Source organism: Tachypleus tridentatus, chromosome 2 (assembly GCF_004210375.1).
Source record: "Tachypleus tridentatus isolate NWPU-2018 chromosome 2, ASM421037v1, whole genome shotgun sequence".
NCBI lineage: Eukaryota > Metazoa > Arthropoda > Merostomata > Xiphosura > Limulidae > Tachypleus > Tachypleus tridentatus.
The window spans coordinates 15,040,099-15,062,303 of record NC_134826.1 but is presented as its reverse complement, the minus strand read 5'-3'; the positions used below and the strand labels follow the sequence as shown (position 1 = coordinate 15,062,303).

General features: G+C 33.0%; 1 protein-coding gene and 1 long non-coding RNA gene across 3 annotated transcripts in view; both read right to left on the bottom strand.

Moving 5' to 3' along the window:
- Positions 1–1,801, bottom strand: part of LOC143244010 (basigin-like) — a 428,663-nt gene extending 426,862 nt beyond the window's left edge. Inside the window, exons 1-2 of the mRNA XM_076487948.1 lie at positions 1,786–1,801; positions 1,565–1,693 (exon numbers count right to left, since the gene is read on the bottom strand). Of these exons, the coding sequence (XP_076344063.1) occupies positions 1,565–1,693; positions 1,786–1,801 (145 nt within the window). The remainder of the gene's footprint in view (positions 1–1,564; positions 1,694–1,785) is intronic.
- Positions 1,524–15,343, bottom strand: LOC143238506 (uncharacterized). 2 transcript variants are annotated; one of them, XR_013020617.1, is made up of 5 exons: positions 15,193–15,343; positions 9,764–9,878; positions 8,084–8,237; positions 3,818–3,934; positions 1,524–1,693 (listed from the first exon to the last, which is right to left on the bottom strand). It is a non-coding gene; the product is annotated as an uncharacterized LOC143238506 (long non-coding RNA). The 2 variants fall into 2 exon arrangements; XR_013020620.1 differs by having other exon boundaries at positions 15,150–15,226.
- Between the last annotated feature and the right edge of the window lie 6,862 nt (positions 15,344–22,205).

The window sequence follows — 22,205 nt, the reverse complement described above, 5'->3', positions numbered from 1 at the left end:
TATATGTATCATCAACAGTGTGTGAAACACTTAGTAACCACAGTGCATAGTATATGTATCATCAACAATGTGTGAAACACTTAGTAACCACAGTACACAGTATATGTATCATTAACAATGTGTGAAACACTTAGTAACCACAGTACACAGTATATGTATCATCAACAATGTGTAAAACACTTAGTTACCACAGTACACAGTATATGTATCATCAACAGTGTGTGAAACACTTAGTAACCACAGTACACAGTATATGTATCATCAACAGTGTGTGAAACACTTAGTAACCACAGTGCATAGTATATGTATCATCAACAATGTATGAAACACTTAATAACCACAGTACACAGTATATGTATCATCAACAATGTGTGAAACACTTACTGGCCACATTATGTGAAATACGTACCAGCCACAGTACATGGTGCATGCACTGGTTATAGTAACTGGTGCATGTAATGTTTAAGTTAATGATACAAGTACCAGCCACAGAACCTAGCCCATGTGTCTGCTTTAGTGTCTGGTAGAAGAACCAATGACCATGCATGTTGCAAATACCTATCTTATTATCAAGTATACGTACCAATCTAGATATATAGTGTACACACCTGCATAATGGTCAGGTACATGTACCAACCATGACATATGGTTGACACACCTGTCTTACGATCTAGTAATGTACCAACCAAGGTACATGGTTGTCACACCTGTTTAACGATCAGGTACATATACCTACCACAGTATATGGTGCACATGCCGGTCTTATGATCAGGTAGATGTACCCCAACCACGGTACATGGTGCACATGCCTGTCTTACGATCAGGTACATGTACCAACCACGGTAAATGGTTGACACACCTGTCTTATGACCAGGTACACGTACCAACCAAGGACATGGTGCACATATTTGCCTCGAAAATGTTTGCCCTGTTTGATTTGAATTTTGTTCAAAGCTACATAAGGGCTATCTGCACTAGGTGTCCCTAATTTAGCATGAAAGACTTGAGAGAAGGCTGCTAGTGATCACCACCAACTCTTGGACTATTCTTTTACTGATGGATAGAGCGAATGACCATTGCACTATAATGTGTCTGCAGCTGAAAAGAAGTTACTAATGAATAATGTGAAAGGCCATTACACTGTAATGTGTCTGCAGCTAAAGGAAGTTACTAATGAATAGTGTGAATGACCATAACACTACAATGTATCTACAGCTGAAAGAAAGAGCATGTTTGGTGTGATGAGGACTCAAACCTATGACTCTCAGATTGCAAATCGAATGCCTTAACCATCTGGTCATGCCAGTCCTATCTGATGCAAACAACACAATAAGTGATGCATGTAGTGACTGGACAACAAAACAGAACACTAGAAAGTTATACAAATAAGAAAAATAATATAAGTAATATTTGATTCTCAAACACTGTTATTGTTGTATTAAAAAATCTATAAAAACACTTGTACAAGAATACTGTAAAGTGATACATTACTGAAGAACGAGAAGACAGACTGACCTTTTTACTCTGACCAGGATGGTGGCTGTAACATTGTTTACTCCATTACTAGCTTCACACGTGTAGTGTGCTCTATCTTCATAGTCCAACTGTTCTATGATAAGTTTAGCATTAGGAATTCCTTTGTCATTAGCTTCAAACTTAATACGTGTGTCTGACGTATTCAGAGAATTCCCATCTACAGAAAATACAAATTATTCACACCAGATATACACCAAGAGGCCACACAATACTATCTCTAAGGTAGTTCATATTTCTAAAATGTCTTACCAGCACTTGATGTCATATTTGTAATGACAGAAAAACAAGAACTGTCTTCTGACACATGTAACTATTTTTCTTCCCATTAGAAACAGGTTTGGACAGAACAATTTAAAATATGAAAAGTTACTTTCAAACAAGTTATTCTGTCACTAATATACACGTATCATAAAGTAAAACAATGAGACACTTAAGTGTTTGTTTCTTTCTCAAGCTCTGTCATATTATCACATTAATTTCCTCTTATAAAAAAGAAATTCCTTGCCAATTTATCTTGTTTTTCTATGTAAAAGAAAAAACAAAACTCACAAAAGTTCCCAGTTTCATACTAAATAAATAATCTAATTTTTTTTTCCATAAATATAGATGTTATAAATATTAAAATATGATATCTACTTATTAATACGTTTACAATTTTAACAAAAAACGAATTATTATTAATGCGTGATGACGAGAAAACACACTTGTAAAGAAAATTATACGTGTAAAAGAATGGTCATGGAAGAAGGTCGAAACATTGTTCGCTCCTCTACATAGTCCTTTCTCTACCCAGACCAGCCATTTTTTTCATGTATACATTATAATTAAGTAAAATGAAACTGAGATGATTTAAAACTAATTGAAGACACATAATTAGGTTATTATTATTCACTATGAATATCTATCATTCAGTTGAGGTGAATACATACAAATACAAAGTTTCTATAAGACCAATAATATTAACAGTGACCAAGCAAATCTAACATTAACAGTGATCAAGCAAATTGCTAACATTAACAGTGGCCAAGCAAATCACTAATATTAACAGTGATCAAGCAAATCACTAATATTAACAGTGACCAACCAAACTACTAATATTAACAGTGACCAAGCAAATCATTAACATTAACAGTGACCAAGCAAATCCCTAATATTAACTGTAACCAACCAAATCACTAATATTAACAGTAACCAACCAAATCACTAATATTAACTGTAACCAACCAAATCACTAATATTAACAGTAACCAACCAAATCACTAATATTAACGGTGACCAAGCAAATCACTAATATAAACAGTGACCAAACAAATCACTAATATTAACGGTGACCAAGCAAATCACTAATATAAACGGTGACCAACCAAATCACTAGTATTAACGGTGACCAAGCAAATCACTAATATTAACGGTGACCAACCAAATCACTAATATTAACAGTAACCAACCAAATTGCTAATATTAACAGTAACCAAGCAAATCACTAATATTAACAGTAACCAACCAAATCACTAATATTAACAGTAACCAACCAAATCACTAATATTAACAGTGACCAAGCAAATCACTAATATAAACAGTGACCAAACAAATCACTAATATTAACAGTGACCAAGCAAATCACCAATATAAACAGTGACCAACCAAATCACTAGTATTAACGGTGACCAAGCAAATCACTAATATTAACAGTGACCAACCAAATCACTAATATTAACAGTAACCAACCAAATTGCTAATATTAACAGTAACCAAGCAAATCACTAATATTAACAGTAACCAACCAAATCACTAATATTAACAGTGACCAACCAAATCACTAATATTAACAGTGTGAAAAGTTTGATGTTTTTTATCAACACTGAAAACACATTTAAATTAAACAACTTTTTCCTCGTATACTAAAAAACAAATTAAGTATCTTCGCTGAACTCACATTTACAACAGAAAAATAATTTTGAATTATTATAAGTGATATAGAAAAAAAGTTTTCTTAATAATCACATCAGATAAAGAAGAAATCTGGTGAAACAATCACAAATTAGATATAAACTCAGACTAGATCTGGAAAACTCTCGATATTTAAATAAAGAAACAATGGTCCACCAAATTCCATCCTCAAAATTCAAAGCAGAAATCCAAACATAATAAAACAGCTTCTCATTAACAGTTAAAAAGAGCAGTGAGAAGCTCTCAACCCTCTCTTTAGCCAACAGTTCATAAGTAAGGATTGTAATGTCTTTTACACACACTTTCTATAGCTCAACAGTATTTAACATACCTTTCAACCAAGTGACTGTTGGTGCTGGGATTCCTTTCACATTACAGGGTAAGACCAACCTGTCTCCCTGAAGAAGGTTCAGCGAACTATGAAATACTTCAACTAACTCCGTACGAGCTGTTTGACAAGAAATTTGATTATAAGCCACTTAACACACAATTCAAGGTAACACAAAAACTGACCTTTTAAACATTCATTCAAAAAATATTAAACTGAAATAAACAAACAGTACATATGTACTTGTTCTAGCATTCCCCATTCACTTGTAAAATATACTTTTTTACTAACTTCAGTATTAACAAAGTCACCAAACTACATCAACAAAAATCTACTGAGTAAAGATTAACACAATAACACTGGCAAGAGTTAAGTCAGTACTGTGTAAATACATGTTAAACACAACCAAAATTAGGTCAACATGAATAAATAATAATATCTTCAATACAGCATGTTTTCCAAAGATAAATTAATATCTAGTTATAAGGATGCATGCTCAATAGGTACACATTAACAATAAATATCCATTAACAAGTCAGCTCAATAAATAAACATGAACAGGAAATATTCAGCCATAAGGCAGTATGCTCAAAATGTAAACATTAACAATAAATATCCATTAATAAGTCATTACATGAAAACATGAACAATAACTATCCAGTAAAAAAATTCACCTCAGCATACAAACATGAACAATAACTATCCAGTAAAAATTCAGCTCAGCATACAAACATGAACAATAAATATCCATTAACAAGTCAGCCTAGCATATAAACATGAACGGTAAGTATCCAGTAACAAGTCAGCTCAGCAGGTAAACATGAACAGTACATATCTATACAGAAATCAGCTCAACAGGTAAACACGAACAATGAATATACATTAACAACTCAGCTCAACAGGTAAATATTAACAATAAGTGTCCAATAATAAGTCAGTTCAGTATATAAGCATGAACAGTAACTATCCAGTAACAAGTCAGCTAAGCTTATAAACATGAACATTAAGTGTCCATTAACAAGTCAGCTAAACAGGTAAACATGAACAATAAATATCCTTTAACAACTCAGCTCAACATATAAACACGAATAGTAAGTATCCAGTCATAGGGAAGTCAGCTCACCATGTAAACGTGAACAATAAATATCCATTAACAAGTCAGCTCAGCATATACACAAGAATAGTAAATTTTCAGTCATACGGCACTCAGCTCAGCATATAAAGATAAACAGTAATTGTCCAGTAACAAGTCAGCACAACATATAAACATGAACAATAAATATCCATTAACAAGTCAGCTCAACATATAAACATCAAAAATAAATATCCACTAACAACTCAACAAAACAGATAAATATTAATAATTACTATCAGGTAATAAGTCAGCTCATGATATAAACATGAATAGTTAGTATTGAGTAACAAGTCAGCTCAGCAGGTAAACATGAACAATAAGTATTCAGTAACAAGTCAGCACAGCATATAAACATAAATGATACATATCCACTAGCAACTCAGCTCAACAGGTAAATATGAACAATAAATATCCATTAACAAGTCAGCTCAACATATATACATGAATAGTAAATTTTCAGTCATAAGGCACTCAGCTCAATATGTAAACATGAATAATAAATATCCATTAACAAGTCAGCTCAACAGGTAAACATTAACAATAAATATCCACTAACAACTCAGCTCAACAGGTAAATATTAATAATAACTATCCAGTAATAAGTCAGCTCAGCTTAAAAATATTAACAGTAAGTATACAGTAACAAATCAGCTCAACATATAAACTTGAACAATAAATATCCATTAAAAAGTGTGCTCAGCATATAAACATAAACAGTATACATACTGTCATAAGGCAGTCAGCTAAACATGTAAACATGAAAAAATAAATATCCAGTGACAAGTCAGCTGAACATATAAACATCAACAAAAAATATCCACTAACAACTCAGCTCAACAGGTAAACATTAACAATAAATATCCATTAACAATTCAGCTCAACATATAAACGTTAACAGCAAGTATCCAGTAACAAGTCAGCTCAACATATAAACACGAACAATAAATATCCATTAACAAGTCAGCTTAGCATATAAACATGAACAGTAAATATCCAGTCATAAGGCACTAAGCTCAACATGTACAGATGAATAATAAATATCCAGTAACAAGTCAGCTGAACATTTAAATATAAACAATAAATATCCATTAAGTACACTCAACAGTTAAACATGAACAATAAATATCCATTATCAAACAAGTCAGCTCAGCATATAAATATGAACAGTAAGAATCCAGCAACAAGTCAGCTCAACATGGAAACATAAAGAATAAAAACTTTTACCTGAATATATTTATATATATATTATTATTGTAACAACTAATTTCAACACACTTTCACTAGCATTTCTTTTATGTGAAGGTTTCCTTTTAAATTTGAATCAAATGTTATTTTAATTCCATTATGACATCCCCACAATTTCTTTTCGCACTTAAGATAAGCATAACACAAACTCCGAATTATTAAACTTAAATTATAAAAATAAATCTTGCATATGCACACAAATTACCTAATGTTTTTTATTAAAATTAGATCAAAATCTAAACTTAAACTTAAGTTTCTTTCATACTCCAAATTTCATGTCAGCAAGAACATCTATTACGGTTCTTCAATCTATATAGCATACATAAACATATTAATTGCAAGGAAAAACACATCTATTAAAGTTATTCAGTCGATGTATCATACATAAAAATACTCTGTATGAGGAAAATCACATCTTATGAGCTTTCATGCTAAAGTCAACAAGCTAATGATAACATGGTAATTTTGACTAGCTGACATATGGTAATTTCAACAAATTAATAATAATATGGTAATTTTGACTAGCTGACAATAATATGGTAATTTCAACAAGTTGATAATATGGTAATTTCAACAAGCTGATGATACTATGGCAATTTCAACAGGTTAATGACATATGGTAATTCAAACAAGTTAATGATAATATGGTAATTTCAACAAGCTGATGATAATATGGTATTGCCAACCAGCTGATTACAGTATGGTAATGAAAATTTCTTCAATTATTTTGGGCTCATATGTAGATATCTCATCTTATCAATTAATAGTAATATGTGACGTTTCATGTGGTAATCACAAATAAGAGAGAAATGTTTTACTTGTGTCATTTCATGATAACGTTCAGCTGTAAAAAAACTGTAGTATCTAGCAAGGTCGCATAAGAAAAAACTAAGTATGCGACTCACACTGTGACTCAACTGAACTCTACAGTTCTCTACTAATCAGAACAAGAAACACTTCCATTTGGTCAGTTTTAACATAAGTATATACACAACAGAAGCTCACACAAACTGATTTATTTGTATTTATGATCCCTGAATTTTGTTTCCACATTAGATTTTATAATTTACACATTCAAATACATGAAAATTTTTAATAGTTTTATTTTTCCTTAAAAATCCTGAACTCTGCATTGAGGAGTGGGGCAAACTTTCTTCAGACCAATGTCAGAGACTAATAAATGGCTACAAGAAGCGTCTCACTGCAGTTATTTCAGCCAAAGGGGGTAACACTAGCTATTAGGGGGCGGGTGTCCTAACTTTTTCCTCAGTTAGTATATGCATTTTTGTAGAATTACATTTACAGAAGATCTTGAAAGTCTTTTCTTCAGTTATAATTGTTTAGTTATATTCCTATAATCTCTCAGTATTGTTAAAATTGAGATTAAATATCTATATATCCAAAATTTTGCAGCGTCAATTGACAATGATTGCTGTTTAACGGTTAATAAGTAATACACTAAAGTTCAATGTAATGTCACACATTCAATGTACTAGTAAGCAAAACCATTGCCTTGTAACTTAACAACTGCTGTAGCAACATGTACAAGCACACTCCAGGAATTTATAAAAGGGAAATTTCTGCCACAACTCAGGTCCAGTCAACAATATGCTAAAAGAGACTTACTGCGAACTACAATAGTAGCATTAATATTAGTGGCTGTCACTAGTAAGCAGCGTCAATTGACAATGATTGCTGTTTAACGGTTAACAAGTAATACACTAAAGTTCAATGTAATTTCACACATTCAATGTACTAGTAAGCAAAACCATTGCCTTGTAACTTAACAACTGCTGTAGCAACATGTACAAGCACACTCCAGGAATTTATAAAAGGGAAATTTCTGCCACAACTCAGGTCCAGTCAACAATATGCTAAAAGAGACTTACTGCGAACTACAATAGTAGCATTAATATTAGTGGCTGTCACAATACACTGGTATTCTCAGTATCATTTTCAGTAGTTGTTTTCACAATCATGGAGTTATTTTCAGAGAAAATCTTGATTCTATCATCACTAACCAAGAGTGACCCATCCTTATACCTGAAAGCACAGAATAATACAATTATAGGTGTATTTAAGTTACCTGTACTATTACCATTTAATATAAATGTTTCCTGTTTTTATAAGAGTTGCTGTATACTTAAAAAAACTACACCAGGACAAGAAGTACTACAGAACAAACCACATCAAATCTCCTGAAACAGAAAAACAATAAAAACAAGCAATATGGACAACAAACTTTTCTTTAAGATTAAACTGTACTTTCATAAAATATATCTAAGCAAAAAGGTTTTATAGACCTGGAGATAACCTAGGAAAGTTGAAACACTGTTCTCTGATTATCAATAAATGCCTTAATACCCATACCAACCATTCTGAAATACACTGTTATTTCAAGTGGACTTCTCACCATCAAGAATAATGTACTGTGTATGACAAAACATGAGATTCTTTGTGAACATGACGATGACTGAAGAAGGTCGAAACGTTGTTCGCTCCTCTATTAGTGCTTTCTCTACCCATACCAGTCTTTTTTTAAATATATAATTTTCTCTACAAGTGGGTTTTCTTATCATTATGGATTAATACTTTAATAAAATCTCAAAGATTTTCGATTTATGATTCACACATTTATATAATTTGAAAATGATTTAGTAAGTTACTCCTATCTACACATGTTATGTCATTCCTGTATCAAATTCATCAAGTTTTATTCTGAAGTATAACAAGTACAGAATACTATTCAGTTCAAAATGTATTGTTATATATGCTTTTCTTTCCCTGGAAAAAACAGTAAGTAGTCCAGAATGTAGATTTAGAAATTTAGGTGTCCAAAATTATCTTGAGACACTTGGTTTAGTTACAATTAGAATAATGATTATACATGACAAATTACTACTACATAACTGAAATAGGTTAAAATTTATTTAGAAGTTTAGGCCATGAAAATTAATAAATACTTAACATATTCTATGTTGTTCAAAGTTTACTGACAACTAGAAACTTTCCAAAATTCCACTCAAAAATGTTAGTCATTTACCAAATGAAAACATCTTTAGAAAACACTAACTAACTACAACTAAGACATACAAACACTAGTTTTAACACATTTGTTTATCCTTTCAAGTGTCATTTTGTGATGCAGGAATATGTCATAATTAATTCCTCTCATTCTTTGACAGGTTGTTTAGGCAGAATATTCATAATGAAGCTTGGATTAATAGATGGAAACTTTCAGTTGTAGAAACACAACTGTAGAGAAGGACGTTTTGAAAGTCTCCTGCCTTTTGTCTGCAGAAGAAATGCAGACAACTTTTGAAATGTTGTCCTTACATTTGTGTTTCTACAAAAGGCAATTGCCATCCATTCAACTTAGTTTCATCACACTTTTTCTAGTACCATGTCTTTTCTAGATTGTTCCATTCAGTGCATGTCTTTCTGCTGGAAAACAGGAAACTTGAAATCCTTAAACAAAATTTCATCAGTTTCTTTCATGTCAATGCACAAACTTTACAATGATAAAACAATCATATAATATGAAATCTTACATAACTAAAAATACTCACCAAGTTACAGCAGAAGACAAGTCCTCAGTTGTGTTACACACTAGTTCTAAAGGTTTAGGAGGTTTGATAGTAATACCCTGTCCTGAAACTTCTTCATTAGTGTGAATCATGTAGGCTAATATATTGAAGAATATTTCATATAATGTAACTTCACACATGAACTTCATACAATAGCATATAAAATACATAAAACATGCAGTAACCTCAACATGGATTTAATATACTTAAAATACTTGAATAATTTTAAACATTTTTTTAAAATAAACTTATTTCGCAGATATAAATTTCTCTAGCAAAAAAAATATCAATTTATGATATATATATATAACACTACACCAAGTTTCAAGGTCTGAGTCCTACAAACATTTAGTTTTATCCACAATGTGTACACACATTTTAATACAAATACAATTTATATAGCAAAATAACTGACAGTAACTTTTAACTACAAAGTTCATTTGTGAATACCTTAATTTTATTTGCTGTCAAGTACAAAACTGACTGCGAACTGGCAGTTCCTTATTTTTACTTGTTAACTGAAGCACTGACTGAAAATTGTGAATGACAGTATGTAAAGAAACACATTAACAAATCAGTATTAGCTTCTGATACAACCAAGCTACCTACATATACATCCAGTCAAAATTATAGCTAATTAAATATCTACTAGATACAATATGACTTATGACAAATATTATCTTCTGATAGACATGGCTACATACTTGTAAAGAAATTACAAAACCAGGTGAGCAGTACAGCTAATTAATATATTCTTCTTCTTACATTTCTACTTATAAAGAGTAGAATGCACTATTTCACCAGTTATGTGCCCTCATTAACAATGTTTTCAGCTACATTTTCACAAACATCCAACAAACGTTCAGCCAACTTAGTCCTAACATGTATATTAAACCAATAAGGCAAAGCAAAGTCTATACAAATGCATAATAATAAAATTCAAAACTAATAACACCTGATGTTCACATAGTAACCCAACACTGTAATGACAGTGGCAATAAATAATACAGTATGCCATACAAACACACTACCTCTCAACTTGGATCATAACAATAAATAAATAATACAGTATACCATACAAACACACTACCTCTCGACTTGAACTATAAAAATAAATAATACAGTGTGCCATACAAACACACTACCTCTGGACTTGAACTATAAAAATAAATAATACAGTGTGCCATACAAACACACTACCTCTGGACTTGAACTATAACAATAAATAAATAATACAGTGTGCCATACAAACTCACTACCTCTGGACTTGAACTATAACAATAAATAAATAATACAGTGTGCCATACAAACACACTAACTCTGGACTTGAACTATAACAATAAATAAATAATACAGTGTGCCATACAAACACACTACCTCTCAACTTGGATCATAACAATAAATAAATAATACAGTGTGCCATACAAACACACTACCTCTCGACTTGAACTATAACAATAAATAAATAATACAGTGTGCCATACAAACACACTACCTCTGGACTTGAACTATAACAATAAATAAATAATACAGTGTGCCATACAAACACACTACCTCTGGACTTGAACTATAACAATAAATAAATAATACAGTGTGCCATACAAACACACTACCTCTGGACTTGAACTATAACAATAAATAAATAATACAGTGTGCCATACAAACACACTACCTCTGGACTTGAACTATAACAATAAATAAATAATACAGTGTGCCATACAAACACACTACCTCTGGACTTGAACTATAACAATAAATAAATAATACAGTGTGCCATACAAACACACTACCTCTGGACTTGAACTATAACAAGAAATAAATAATACAGTATGCCATACAAACACACTACCTCTCAACTTGGATCATAACAATAAATAAATAATACAGTATACCATACAAACACACTACCTCTCGACTTGAACTATAAAAATAAATAATACAGTGTGCCATACAAACACACTACCTCTGGACTTGAACTATAAAAATAAATAATACAGTGTGCCATACAAACACACTACCTCTGGACTTGAACTATAACAATAAATAAATAATACAGTGTGCCATACAAACTCACTACCTCTGGACTTGAACTATAACAATAAATAAATAATACAGTGTGCCATACAAACACACTAACTCTGGACTTGAACTATAACAATAAATAAATAATACAGTGTGCCATACAAACACACTACCTCTCAACTTGGATCATAACAATAAATAAATAATACAGTGTGCCATACAAACACACTACCTCTCGACTTGAACTATAAAATAAATAAATAATACAGTGTGCCATACAAACACACTACCTCTGGACTTGAACTATAACAATAAATAAATAATACAGTGTGCCATACAAACACACTACCTCTGGACTTGAACTATAACAATAAATAAATAATACAGTGTGCCATACAAACACACTACCTCTGGACTTGAACTATAACAATAAATAAATAATACAGTGTGCCATACAAACACACTACCTCTGGACTTGAACTATAACAATAAATAAATAATACAGTGTGCCATACAAACACACTACCTCTGGACTTGAACTATAACAATAAATAAATAATACAGTGTGCCATACAAACACACTACCTCTGGACTTGAACTATAACAAGAAATAAATAATACAGTGTGCCATACAAACACACTACCTCTGGACTTGAACTATAACAATAAATAAATAATACAGTGTGCCATACAAATACACTACCTCTCAACTTGGATCATAACAATAAATAAATAATACAGTGTGCCATACAAACACACTACCTCTGGACTTGAACTATAAAAATAAATAAATAATAGTGTGCCATACAAACACACCACCTCTCAACTTGAACCATAACAATAAATAAATAATAGTGTGCCATACAAACACACTACCTCTTGACTTGAACTAAAGCCAAAGTAGTAAATTTATTTAAACATATCTAGTACAGTGTGCCTAATGTTTCTCCAATCCTCCATAATGTATCTTTTGACCCTCAAAAATTGTTAAGAAATCCCAGTCTAACATCAAACAAGAGTGACATGTGTTAACTTATGCGACTTGTTACTGTTTAAACTGTGTTGAATTTGTAACAGTCATTTTACTAAAGAACAATCAAAAACTGATGTTGATGAAGACACAAAATACTATGTAAGAAAATAAAGTAACACCTGAACAGCATACCACATGGCAATATTAAGAAAAATAACACCTGAAAAGTATACCATAGACAATATTAAATAAAAATAACACCTTAACAGTATACCATATGACAATATTAAATAAAATAACACCTGAACAGTATACCATACGACAATATTAAGTAATATAACACCTGAACAATCCAGAAAACATGGCAATATTAAATAACACCTGAACAGTATACCATATGACAATATTTAATAAAATAACACCTGAACAGTATACCATATAAAAATACTGAATAAAATAACACCTGAACAATCCAAGAAAATATGACAATATTAAATAACACCTGAAAAGTATACCATATGACAATATTAAATAAAATAACACCTGAACAGTATACCATATGACAATATTAAATATGAGACAAATAAATTAATATGATGCATCTAACACTACCATTGTTTTCTAACTAACCACTGACACTTAACAAACACATTGAACTGGCTACAGGAAGGAATACTGTTACATCTTCTGTGTAAGATAATAAGGAAACACATAAGTGTCTGGAAAGTTACAGCATTTCTTATTAAATTCAAGGAAATAATTATCAAACCCTCATTGAACTAAACTAATGATGCATTGTGATACTACATATAGTTATTAACTATATTAATATGAGCTTAGGCCTACAAGAGATGAAGCCAATGGTAGTGAATGTACTACATTTGCTCACTAAACAGCATCTGAAGGTATTAAAGTGTACAGCTGTAGTAAGAATGTCACTTGGATGTTGTGTTTAAAATGTTTGTGAAATAAGAGACTGTGTTTCAATATTAACTTCTGTAATGGTGAACAAATTAGATTGTATCTAATTAGCTTAGAGGAATAAAAATTGTCAAATAACTTATTTAGAATATTCATGTTCAAGAATGGAAATTTTAAAACATTGAAATCAAAAGTATCTATTTGTTGAAACTTGTAATGTTTGATTGAGAATGTTTATTTCTATTGTGCTTTGTTTCTAATGGTAAAGTGCTTTTCTTGAGCAAGTTTACTCAAAACGATTAGAATGCCAAAAAACAACAACAGTGGTCTTGACATTTTCTCTATTTAACAGTAAGAACTACAAGCCAACAAATGTGCTCAAAACTGTAAGGGATCATTTCAAAACATACAGTGGCATATTTAGCCAGGAGCTAGAGGGGGCTCAGTCCCAGGACCCACAGTCTTAATTGGGGCCCATTGATAATTTTATCCTATGTAAAATTATATAGGATATAGAGCCACAAAATTATTAGCCCCTGGGCCCATACACAACCTTAAATTTGCCACATAAAACATATCCCATAACACATCAAACGAACTAGAACTTTCTTGGCTTTACACCCATAGCTATGGGAAAAACGTATTTGTATCCTCCCCCTATTTTATTTATGTTTTTATAGGAGACAAAATTTTCAGTAACAGTAGATAAACTATGTATATTTGGCTGATGTATGACGTAAGTTATGTGAGAAAAGTTGCCTCTTGGGGCATTTATTACACAAGAAAAGATAAAACTGTACATATACATCACCAATGTACACACACACACGTACATTTCTGTGCGCTAGCTAATACATGTGATCACTGAACGGACATACCAGCTAAGGACCGATGTTTTGTCTGGCTTTAACTAGGCCCAATTGTCAAACTAGCTTCTCTGAAAAAAATTACATCATAACCACCATGCCATTTCTGATAAATTTCTCATTAGTATGACAATTGGACCTACATATAGTTTACTTTTAGTTATAATTTAAATGTTTATTATTTCAACAATAAATCCAACCAACTGAAGAAATATTTGCATACGGTTCTGTGATTTACGTCTGAATGAAGTTTACTATCTTGACACTTTAATTTGTTTGAACCATTTTAGTTAAGCTTAAGATGATAAAAAAAGTAAAACTCGTAGCTTTATTTAAGTTAAGTAAAAGTAGAACTAAAACAATTATCTCAATGGGGCTTTCGCTATTCCTTTATAAGTATGTGAATTATTTAAATTTAACCCATTCACATTTCGGAATCACAATATGTAATTATACCGATAACGACAGACAAAGGTTTTTATTTATATTATTAATACTATATTATTGTGAACTAAATAGCTATCAATTCAAAATTGTCCTCAATTAAAAGTATTCACCTAAAGAACGATAAAAAATTATAGATTACATTCTTCTTCACCCAGAATTTGGGTCTTTCAAACTTTTCTCACCTGCATCATCTCGAGGCACTTCATCATTGTTCGCACTCATTTCAAGAGTATTTCCAGGCACAAAGATGAGAGTGGAAAATATCAACAGAAAATTCAACAAAACGTAGAATCCATCTTATTTGAAAACGAATGAATGACTGAAAGAATTTAAATTCTGAATAAGTTAGAAAAAGCTTCTCTTATTGAAGAAAAAAGGCTATTTCATTGATATATTTACTGCGTCATAAAATTTATTACAATTGATGTATGTGATTAACCTTCCTAATGCCAAATAAATGATATAGCGTCAAAGCAACATGCACCCTCTCAATCGTAATACCTTAACGTCAATCAATCATTTAATAACCGATTTTTCTGGTATACCAGGTAAAATTCCATACATATTAAAATAAAAGCAATTTATATTGCTACCACATTGTCCCGTTGTGTTTTGTTTTTTTAGAATCCGTACAAAATTAAAAGCAGAAACGTATTGTTTAACATATATTAATATAATCTTCTTCTTGTTGTTTTGAATTAAGCACAAAGCTACACAAATGGCTATCTCTGCTCTGCCCACCACGGGTATCGAAAACCGGTTTTTAGCATTGTAAGTCCGCAGACATACCGCTGAGCCACTGGGAGAACATAATCTTCTAAAAAACAAACACTTGTTAATATATATTAATATAATCTTAAAAACAAACTTGTTAATATATATTAATGTAATCTTCTTAAAACAATCTTAAAATTATTACACTCAAAACATTCTTTACTCAGAAACTACTACATGAAATACCCTTGTTTTATAATTTTTGTCAATTAATAGTGTAACATTCAAAATGTTATTCATACCTCTGGAGGCTTTCCTAGATGTTGTGAGAAAACCATCATGTTGATTAAAGTTTCAGCATTGTTACTATCCTGAAATTTGTCAGAAATAAGAATTGTCTGTAATTCTCCCCATCATTGCTTACTGGATATGTTTGTAACCAATAGAAAAGATATATCCTATACTTTATAACTCAGACAATCGTCTCTTCAGATTTAGTAAAGGCTCGGAGTTTGCTATGACAGCATGACATATTTAGACTAGAACCACTGCTCTGAACAGTAATGGAATTTCTTAAAGCTATTTACTGTTTAGTTAGAAAAAATAATACAGTGATTCTGGAACGTTCTATTCATGTCCGATATTTTCTGTGTTCTAAAATGCATATTTTAAACCTACAGAAACTACTCTGAACAACTGACATAAAAAGAAAGGCTTACTTCACAATACAAGTGTGTGAAAAGTCATAAGAATATAGTTTGTGTTAAATTTAACAAAAATAAATGAAATGTAAAATATCGGAACATTGGTTTGTTTGGTACTAAAATTAAATAGAATATACCGAAGGAACACAGGCAGCCACTGCATGTTTGTACATGTGGCATAACTCAACAGCTTATTCACCTTAATCTCTCACCTTCGTTTGTTACACTAATTAGACAAAGTGCAAAAAGTAGTAAACATTAAAATTAAATGTATGAAACTGTTTACGATAAATTAATTATTTCTCACAATCTGCAGTGACTGACTGGTTGGTTGATTTGGTGATTCATGGCACAAAGCAACTAGGCTAGCCTATCTGCGCCAAACACCCGGTAAAAAGTTGAAGTCAAGTTATTAAAATTCATAAAAGAAAATTAAGGTAAAACAAGACAAAGTTTAATTTTTGAATTAAAACATAAATAGCATTAAATACAATTTTACATCTAGTCTACAGCAGTAAGAGAAAAATACAGTAACAGATACCGTAAAGCAGGGGTGTAGATTTTTTTACACCCGATGGGGGGTGGGGATGATTTTTGCAACCACTTATGTGAACTGTTCAATTTGCAAATTAGTAACATCTGATTACGTGAGCCTGAAAGCTGTAAACAAGCAGTCACAGAGTAATCTTGTTGCCACGATACTTCAAGGTTTCCAGTAAGTTTGTATAAGTAAGGTGTTGTGAACATTTTTCAAAATGTTTATAAAATTAAAACAAATGTGTCACAAATTAACTGCCACATGAATTTATTCCTGCACACTGCAAAGATGGCCATTATACTTGACAAGGTTACTAATAACTTTCATTGGATGAATTACGTTTTCAAATATTAATAAAATTGGTAATTACCATTGATAAGTTTATATCTACTGAAAATCTGTTCATGTTGTTTGATAAAAATAATTAAAATGTCTTTGCGAACTCTTGAAAATTGCACATCAATACAATGTAGTACATAATTATTCATACTTTTCATTGAAGTAAGATTCATTTAGTCCTCTTGTCTACATGTTCCCAAACGTAGACCTCCTCTGTGATGATCTGTTTATAAATTATTTCATAATCTCTTCTATATTTATCTTGTCGACCTCATCTTTGTGAGTGTGACAAACTGTCACATGGTTGAGGCGGCACTGAGACATAGTTGACCTTAACCACGTCTTCAACCGTCTTAATGCAGAAAAGCTGCGTTCACTTTCGCAGCTGGATACTGGACATACAAGTAAAACTGTCACATGGTTGAGGCGGCACTGAGACATAGTTGACCTTAACCACGTCTTCAACTGTCTTAATGCAGAAAAGCTGCGTTCACTTTCGCAGCTGGATACTGGGCATACAAGTAAAATTTTCATGAGAAGAAACACTTCACTAAACATCTGCTGGCTTGTTTTATGCATTTTACAGTAAGCAACCTTCGCATCTTTCAGAGATACTGCTTTTGCTGTTCCTTTGAACATGCTCAACTGAAACTCGAGCCGTTGTGCAGAGATTTCTGGATAGAAGTTCATAACCGAGTTGTCAATCTTGCCACATGCGATCATGTTCTCAAGTGCCAGATATTGCCTCAAGTCATTGTTGTCTGCATTAAATCTAGTAGTCAGATGTTCTATGACTGTGTCCACAAATTCAAAATATTGGCTTCTGTAGTAATCTCTAGCTATTGCAGAATGGTGCACTGAGCCATCATCTGTGATCCTTCTGAGGGGTCTGCGAATGCGTGGTAGTTCAATAGGCACCATATCTACGGAGGTTACCTTTTCTCAGCTTCATCAAATATCTTGTTGTGATATTCCTCTGTTCGCAACACCCGCAATTGCTCAACTGTCATTGCAGATGCTACAATCATGCCAGATACTGTCGCTGATATGGCTTGGAATGCACGGTTTAGTTCCTCTAGTGCAGCTAATGGATGCTGAGCCATCAACAATCCTAAAACTATCTTTCCTTTGTCAAATCTGTCCAGCAAACCTCGTGCTTTCACTGCTACATCTGATTTTTCATTTGCTAATTCAGACAAAGAATCAACAATGTCACTGTAGTGATCATTAGCACACGTAATTGCAGATAGGCGGCACAACCAACGTGTTGGACACAGTGGGCGGATGTATTTAACTGGACCATTGTGGCTGTCTGATGATACAATATTTTCAAAGATTATCTTGTATTTGCCTGACCTCTGAAGCAAGACACCAAGTTCATGTACCCACTTGATAGAATCTCGAACACATTCACAAGCTTCAACTGCATGTTGCATTATTAAATAAGCCGTGTATTCTCTGCAGTGAAAAAACAAAGCTGACGGTTGCTTCTCTTTTATTTTTTGCCTGGCATCCACTGTACGTACCATTCATGTTAGCGGCTTCATCATAAGTTTGTGCTCTTAATCCTGACAGTGGTAAATTGAATCTAGTCAGTACATCAAGTATAGTCAAAGATATTGTTTCACCAGTTGTATTGGAAACACTCTACAAACCAAGAAATGTCTCATGGACGTCAAAGTTCTCATCTACGTATCGTACACACATTGCTTCCTGTTCGGCACCTGTAATATCTTGAGTACCATCAACCATTTATGCAAAGATTTTACTTTGCTGCACTTCATGTGCTATGTTCCTCATCATTTGATGGCTGAATATCTCCATTATTTCATTCTGAGACTGGGGTGATGTGAATATGGTTTTCTTTGACAAATAGGCCGTCAACTCAGGATCTTCCTCTTCCAGTAGCTTCATTAACTGCAGGAAGTTCCCCTCCGTATCAGTATGTCCACGTAATGCTAAACCTTGACGCAGTAAGAAACGTAAACTTCTGAATATTTTGGCTAGACTTCTTTTGCATTCTTCCTGCTGCTTCTTTTTTCCATCATGTAGCTGGACAGTCACTGGAGTTACATCAAGTGAACCTTCTGAAGATATAGCGAATCTGTGCTGAGAGGAGGATTGGTGTTGGTTGCATTTCTGTTTTGCCTTTTTCCAGTTGCAAAAACCGGTGGATATGAAGGTATACTCCACTGGCCTCTCCAATTTTCCTGTAAAAAGGCCTCTATTTTCCGCCTTGGCACAGTGAAAGCATATGACTTTTTGAGTCTGATTGTCGAAGTGCAGCCATGGAAACTCATCAAACCACTTGCCCTGGAAGTTGATATTTTGAGATTTTGCTTTCTGTCTTGGTATTAGTTGTACGTCTGGATGATATGACTTTCCACACTGTATCTGTGGAGTGTCAGATTTTTCATTACTGTACAAACTTGTTTCACAACTATCTGGTGGTTCATGATGTGCAATAGTTACACAAGCATTTTCAGACTCTTCCTCTGATAAACATGGTATTTTCTCTGTATGGCAAGTTTCTATTCCTTTGCTTGAGGTTGTTGGATTATCTGCATTATCACTTGTAATGCTAGTAACTGGCTTGCAGAACTGTCTAATACCAGAAAGTTTCAGACGCTTTCTTGTCATAATTGGAATCTGTTTCCCAGATGACTCAACAGGCTAAAATACAGTCTTTATTGAAAAACTCTAACGTACAATGAACGAAGATAGAACAGAATGGAAGTAGGACTGAACTGTACAATGTATTTAAGTCGAACGCGTGAACGTCACAGTGACTACCGAGCCGACTGACCGCCTGGGCATCGCTGGGACAATAATGTATGCTAGTTACAACACAAGTAATTGCAAGTTTCTCAAAAAATACTTAAACAATCACAAATATATTATATTCCTGTTAAAGCTCATCAAAAAACAAACACGTTGTGATATAATGTCCATAAGCACGTCTATTAAATAAAACACCTAAACAAAACTATCAATACAATTCAAGTAGGGCTTCAGGCCGTTGAAATCGCTCCTTTTGTGTTCTAATTATACAAGAAAATACAATATGTTTACAATCTATGATAAGAGAATATATTGTTCTTTTACCATAAAGTACCAGCACATTATTAGAGGGCGGTGATAATCTGAACTTTCATGGATTAATGAGGGTTATAAACACAGGTCTAATGAGCCCTGTTGTAAAATCGAGGCTGAGACTGAAGGGAGCGAAGGGGGTGCTGTAGGGCGCGTCTGGATCCGAGCGGCACGAACCTGTCGTTAACTGTACACTATGGTCAGTGTCTTCGGTAGCTAAGGAGAGTGAGGCGTTCGACAATAAAACTGGCTAGACATGCATAAGAACAAATGGCGGAGGAAAACCGCACAATATATACATAAGATTGATGCAGCTACAAGCTACAAATGGCCTGCCAGATCTAAATCACAGGAGTTTAGCTTAGGAGTTATATTTTCGAATTTCATTCTCTGTTCAATCTGTTGTGATGAAAATTTTACTTCATCTTCCACTACGTACAAAACGTAGGTAGATTCTGTGATAGTGCTTGCAAGCCTTGCATGTATACTTAGGCCTACTGATACTTACGAACTACAGCTTACATCGAAAGCTTAGAAGCATGCCTATATAAAAGATGTACATTTCGGCTTCCGAAAAGCCTACATCTAGGCTACATCTAATTCGATTGGTAAGAACACGAAAATCAAAAGAACAAACACAGAATTTGTAGGCCTGTGATGCAATAAAACAATTCAACAGACCAAACTGTAGGGGGGATGATTGTATGCATCATACCCCCCACCTAAAATAAAGGGAGGATGTATCCCCCATCCCCCCAGGATCTACGCCCTGCTGTAAAAGACTTTGTATCATAATTATTTGTTTGTTTTTTTAATTTCGCGTAAAGGCAATTGAGGGGCTATCTGCACTAGCTGTCCCCAATTTAGCAGTGTTAGACTAGAGGGTAGGCAGCTAATCATCACCACTCACCGCCAACTCTTTGGCTATTCTTTACCAACGAATAGTGGGATTGACCATCGCATTATAATGCCCTCACGGCTGAAAGGGCGAGTATGTTTGGTGTGACGGGATTCCAATCCGCGATTCTCAGATTATGAGTCGAGCCTTAACCATCTGGTCTCTAATAATTTGTATTGACATTTTTTTGTTGTTACTCGCAATGTCACACAATGGACTGTCTGTGCTCTATGCACTGTGGGATTGGAACCATATTTAAGATTGCAGATTTACCTCTGAGACACCGAGAGGCCATCTCTCTCTTAACAACACGTTGATCATTACCTCACAAACATAATTTGAAAACCCATATTTTACTATTTTAAAGTTTTATCATTTTAAAATGTTAAAAATTGATAAAGGTATCATATCAGCGTAAAATGGTTCTGCTAATTGTTAATTAAATAAAATTGTTCTTATACACAGATTTCTTTCTATTTTTGGAACAGAACGTCCTATACAAATGTATGCTGTTACGAGGATTTTACCTTTACTATTTGTATATTAATATATAAATGTCCAAAAGCTTTACGAAAATAATTATGTAATAATGTAAGGCAAAAAAATTTTCAATGGTCAAAATTGTTTTATGGAATCATTTACTTAATGCACATGATAAATTACTTAATGTGTGTGTATGTGTTCTTTTAGCAAAGCCACGTCGGGCTAACTGTCAAGTCCACCGATAGAAATCAAACCCTGATTTTAGCATTGTGAATCCGTAGACTCACCGGTGTAGCAGGACAAATCAGCATCTTGTGAAGCGAATTTAATATTTACTTCAGTAAATAAAAACAAAATTTCATAATACAGACGTTAACACTTCTCTTTCTTCTTGTGACTACTTTTACAGCTAATTGCTGTATTTCG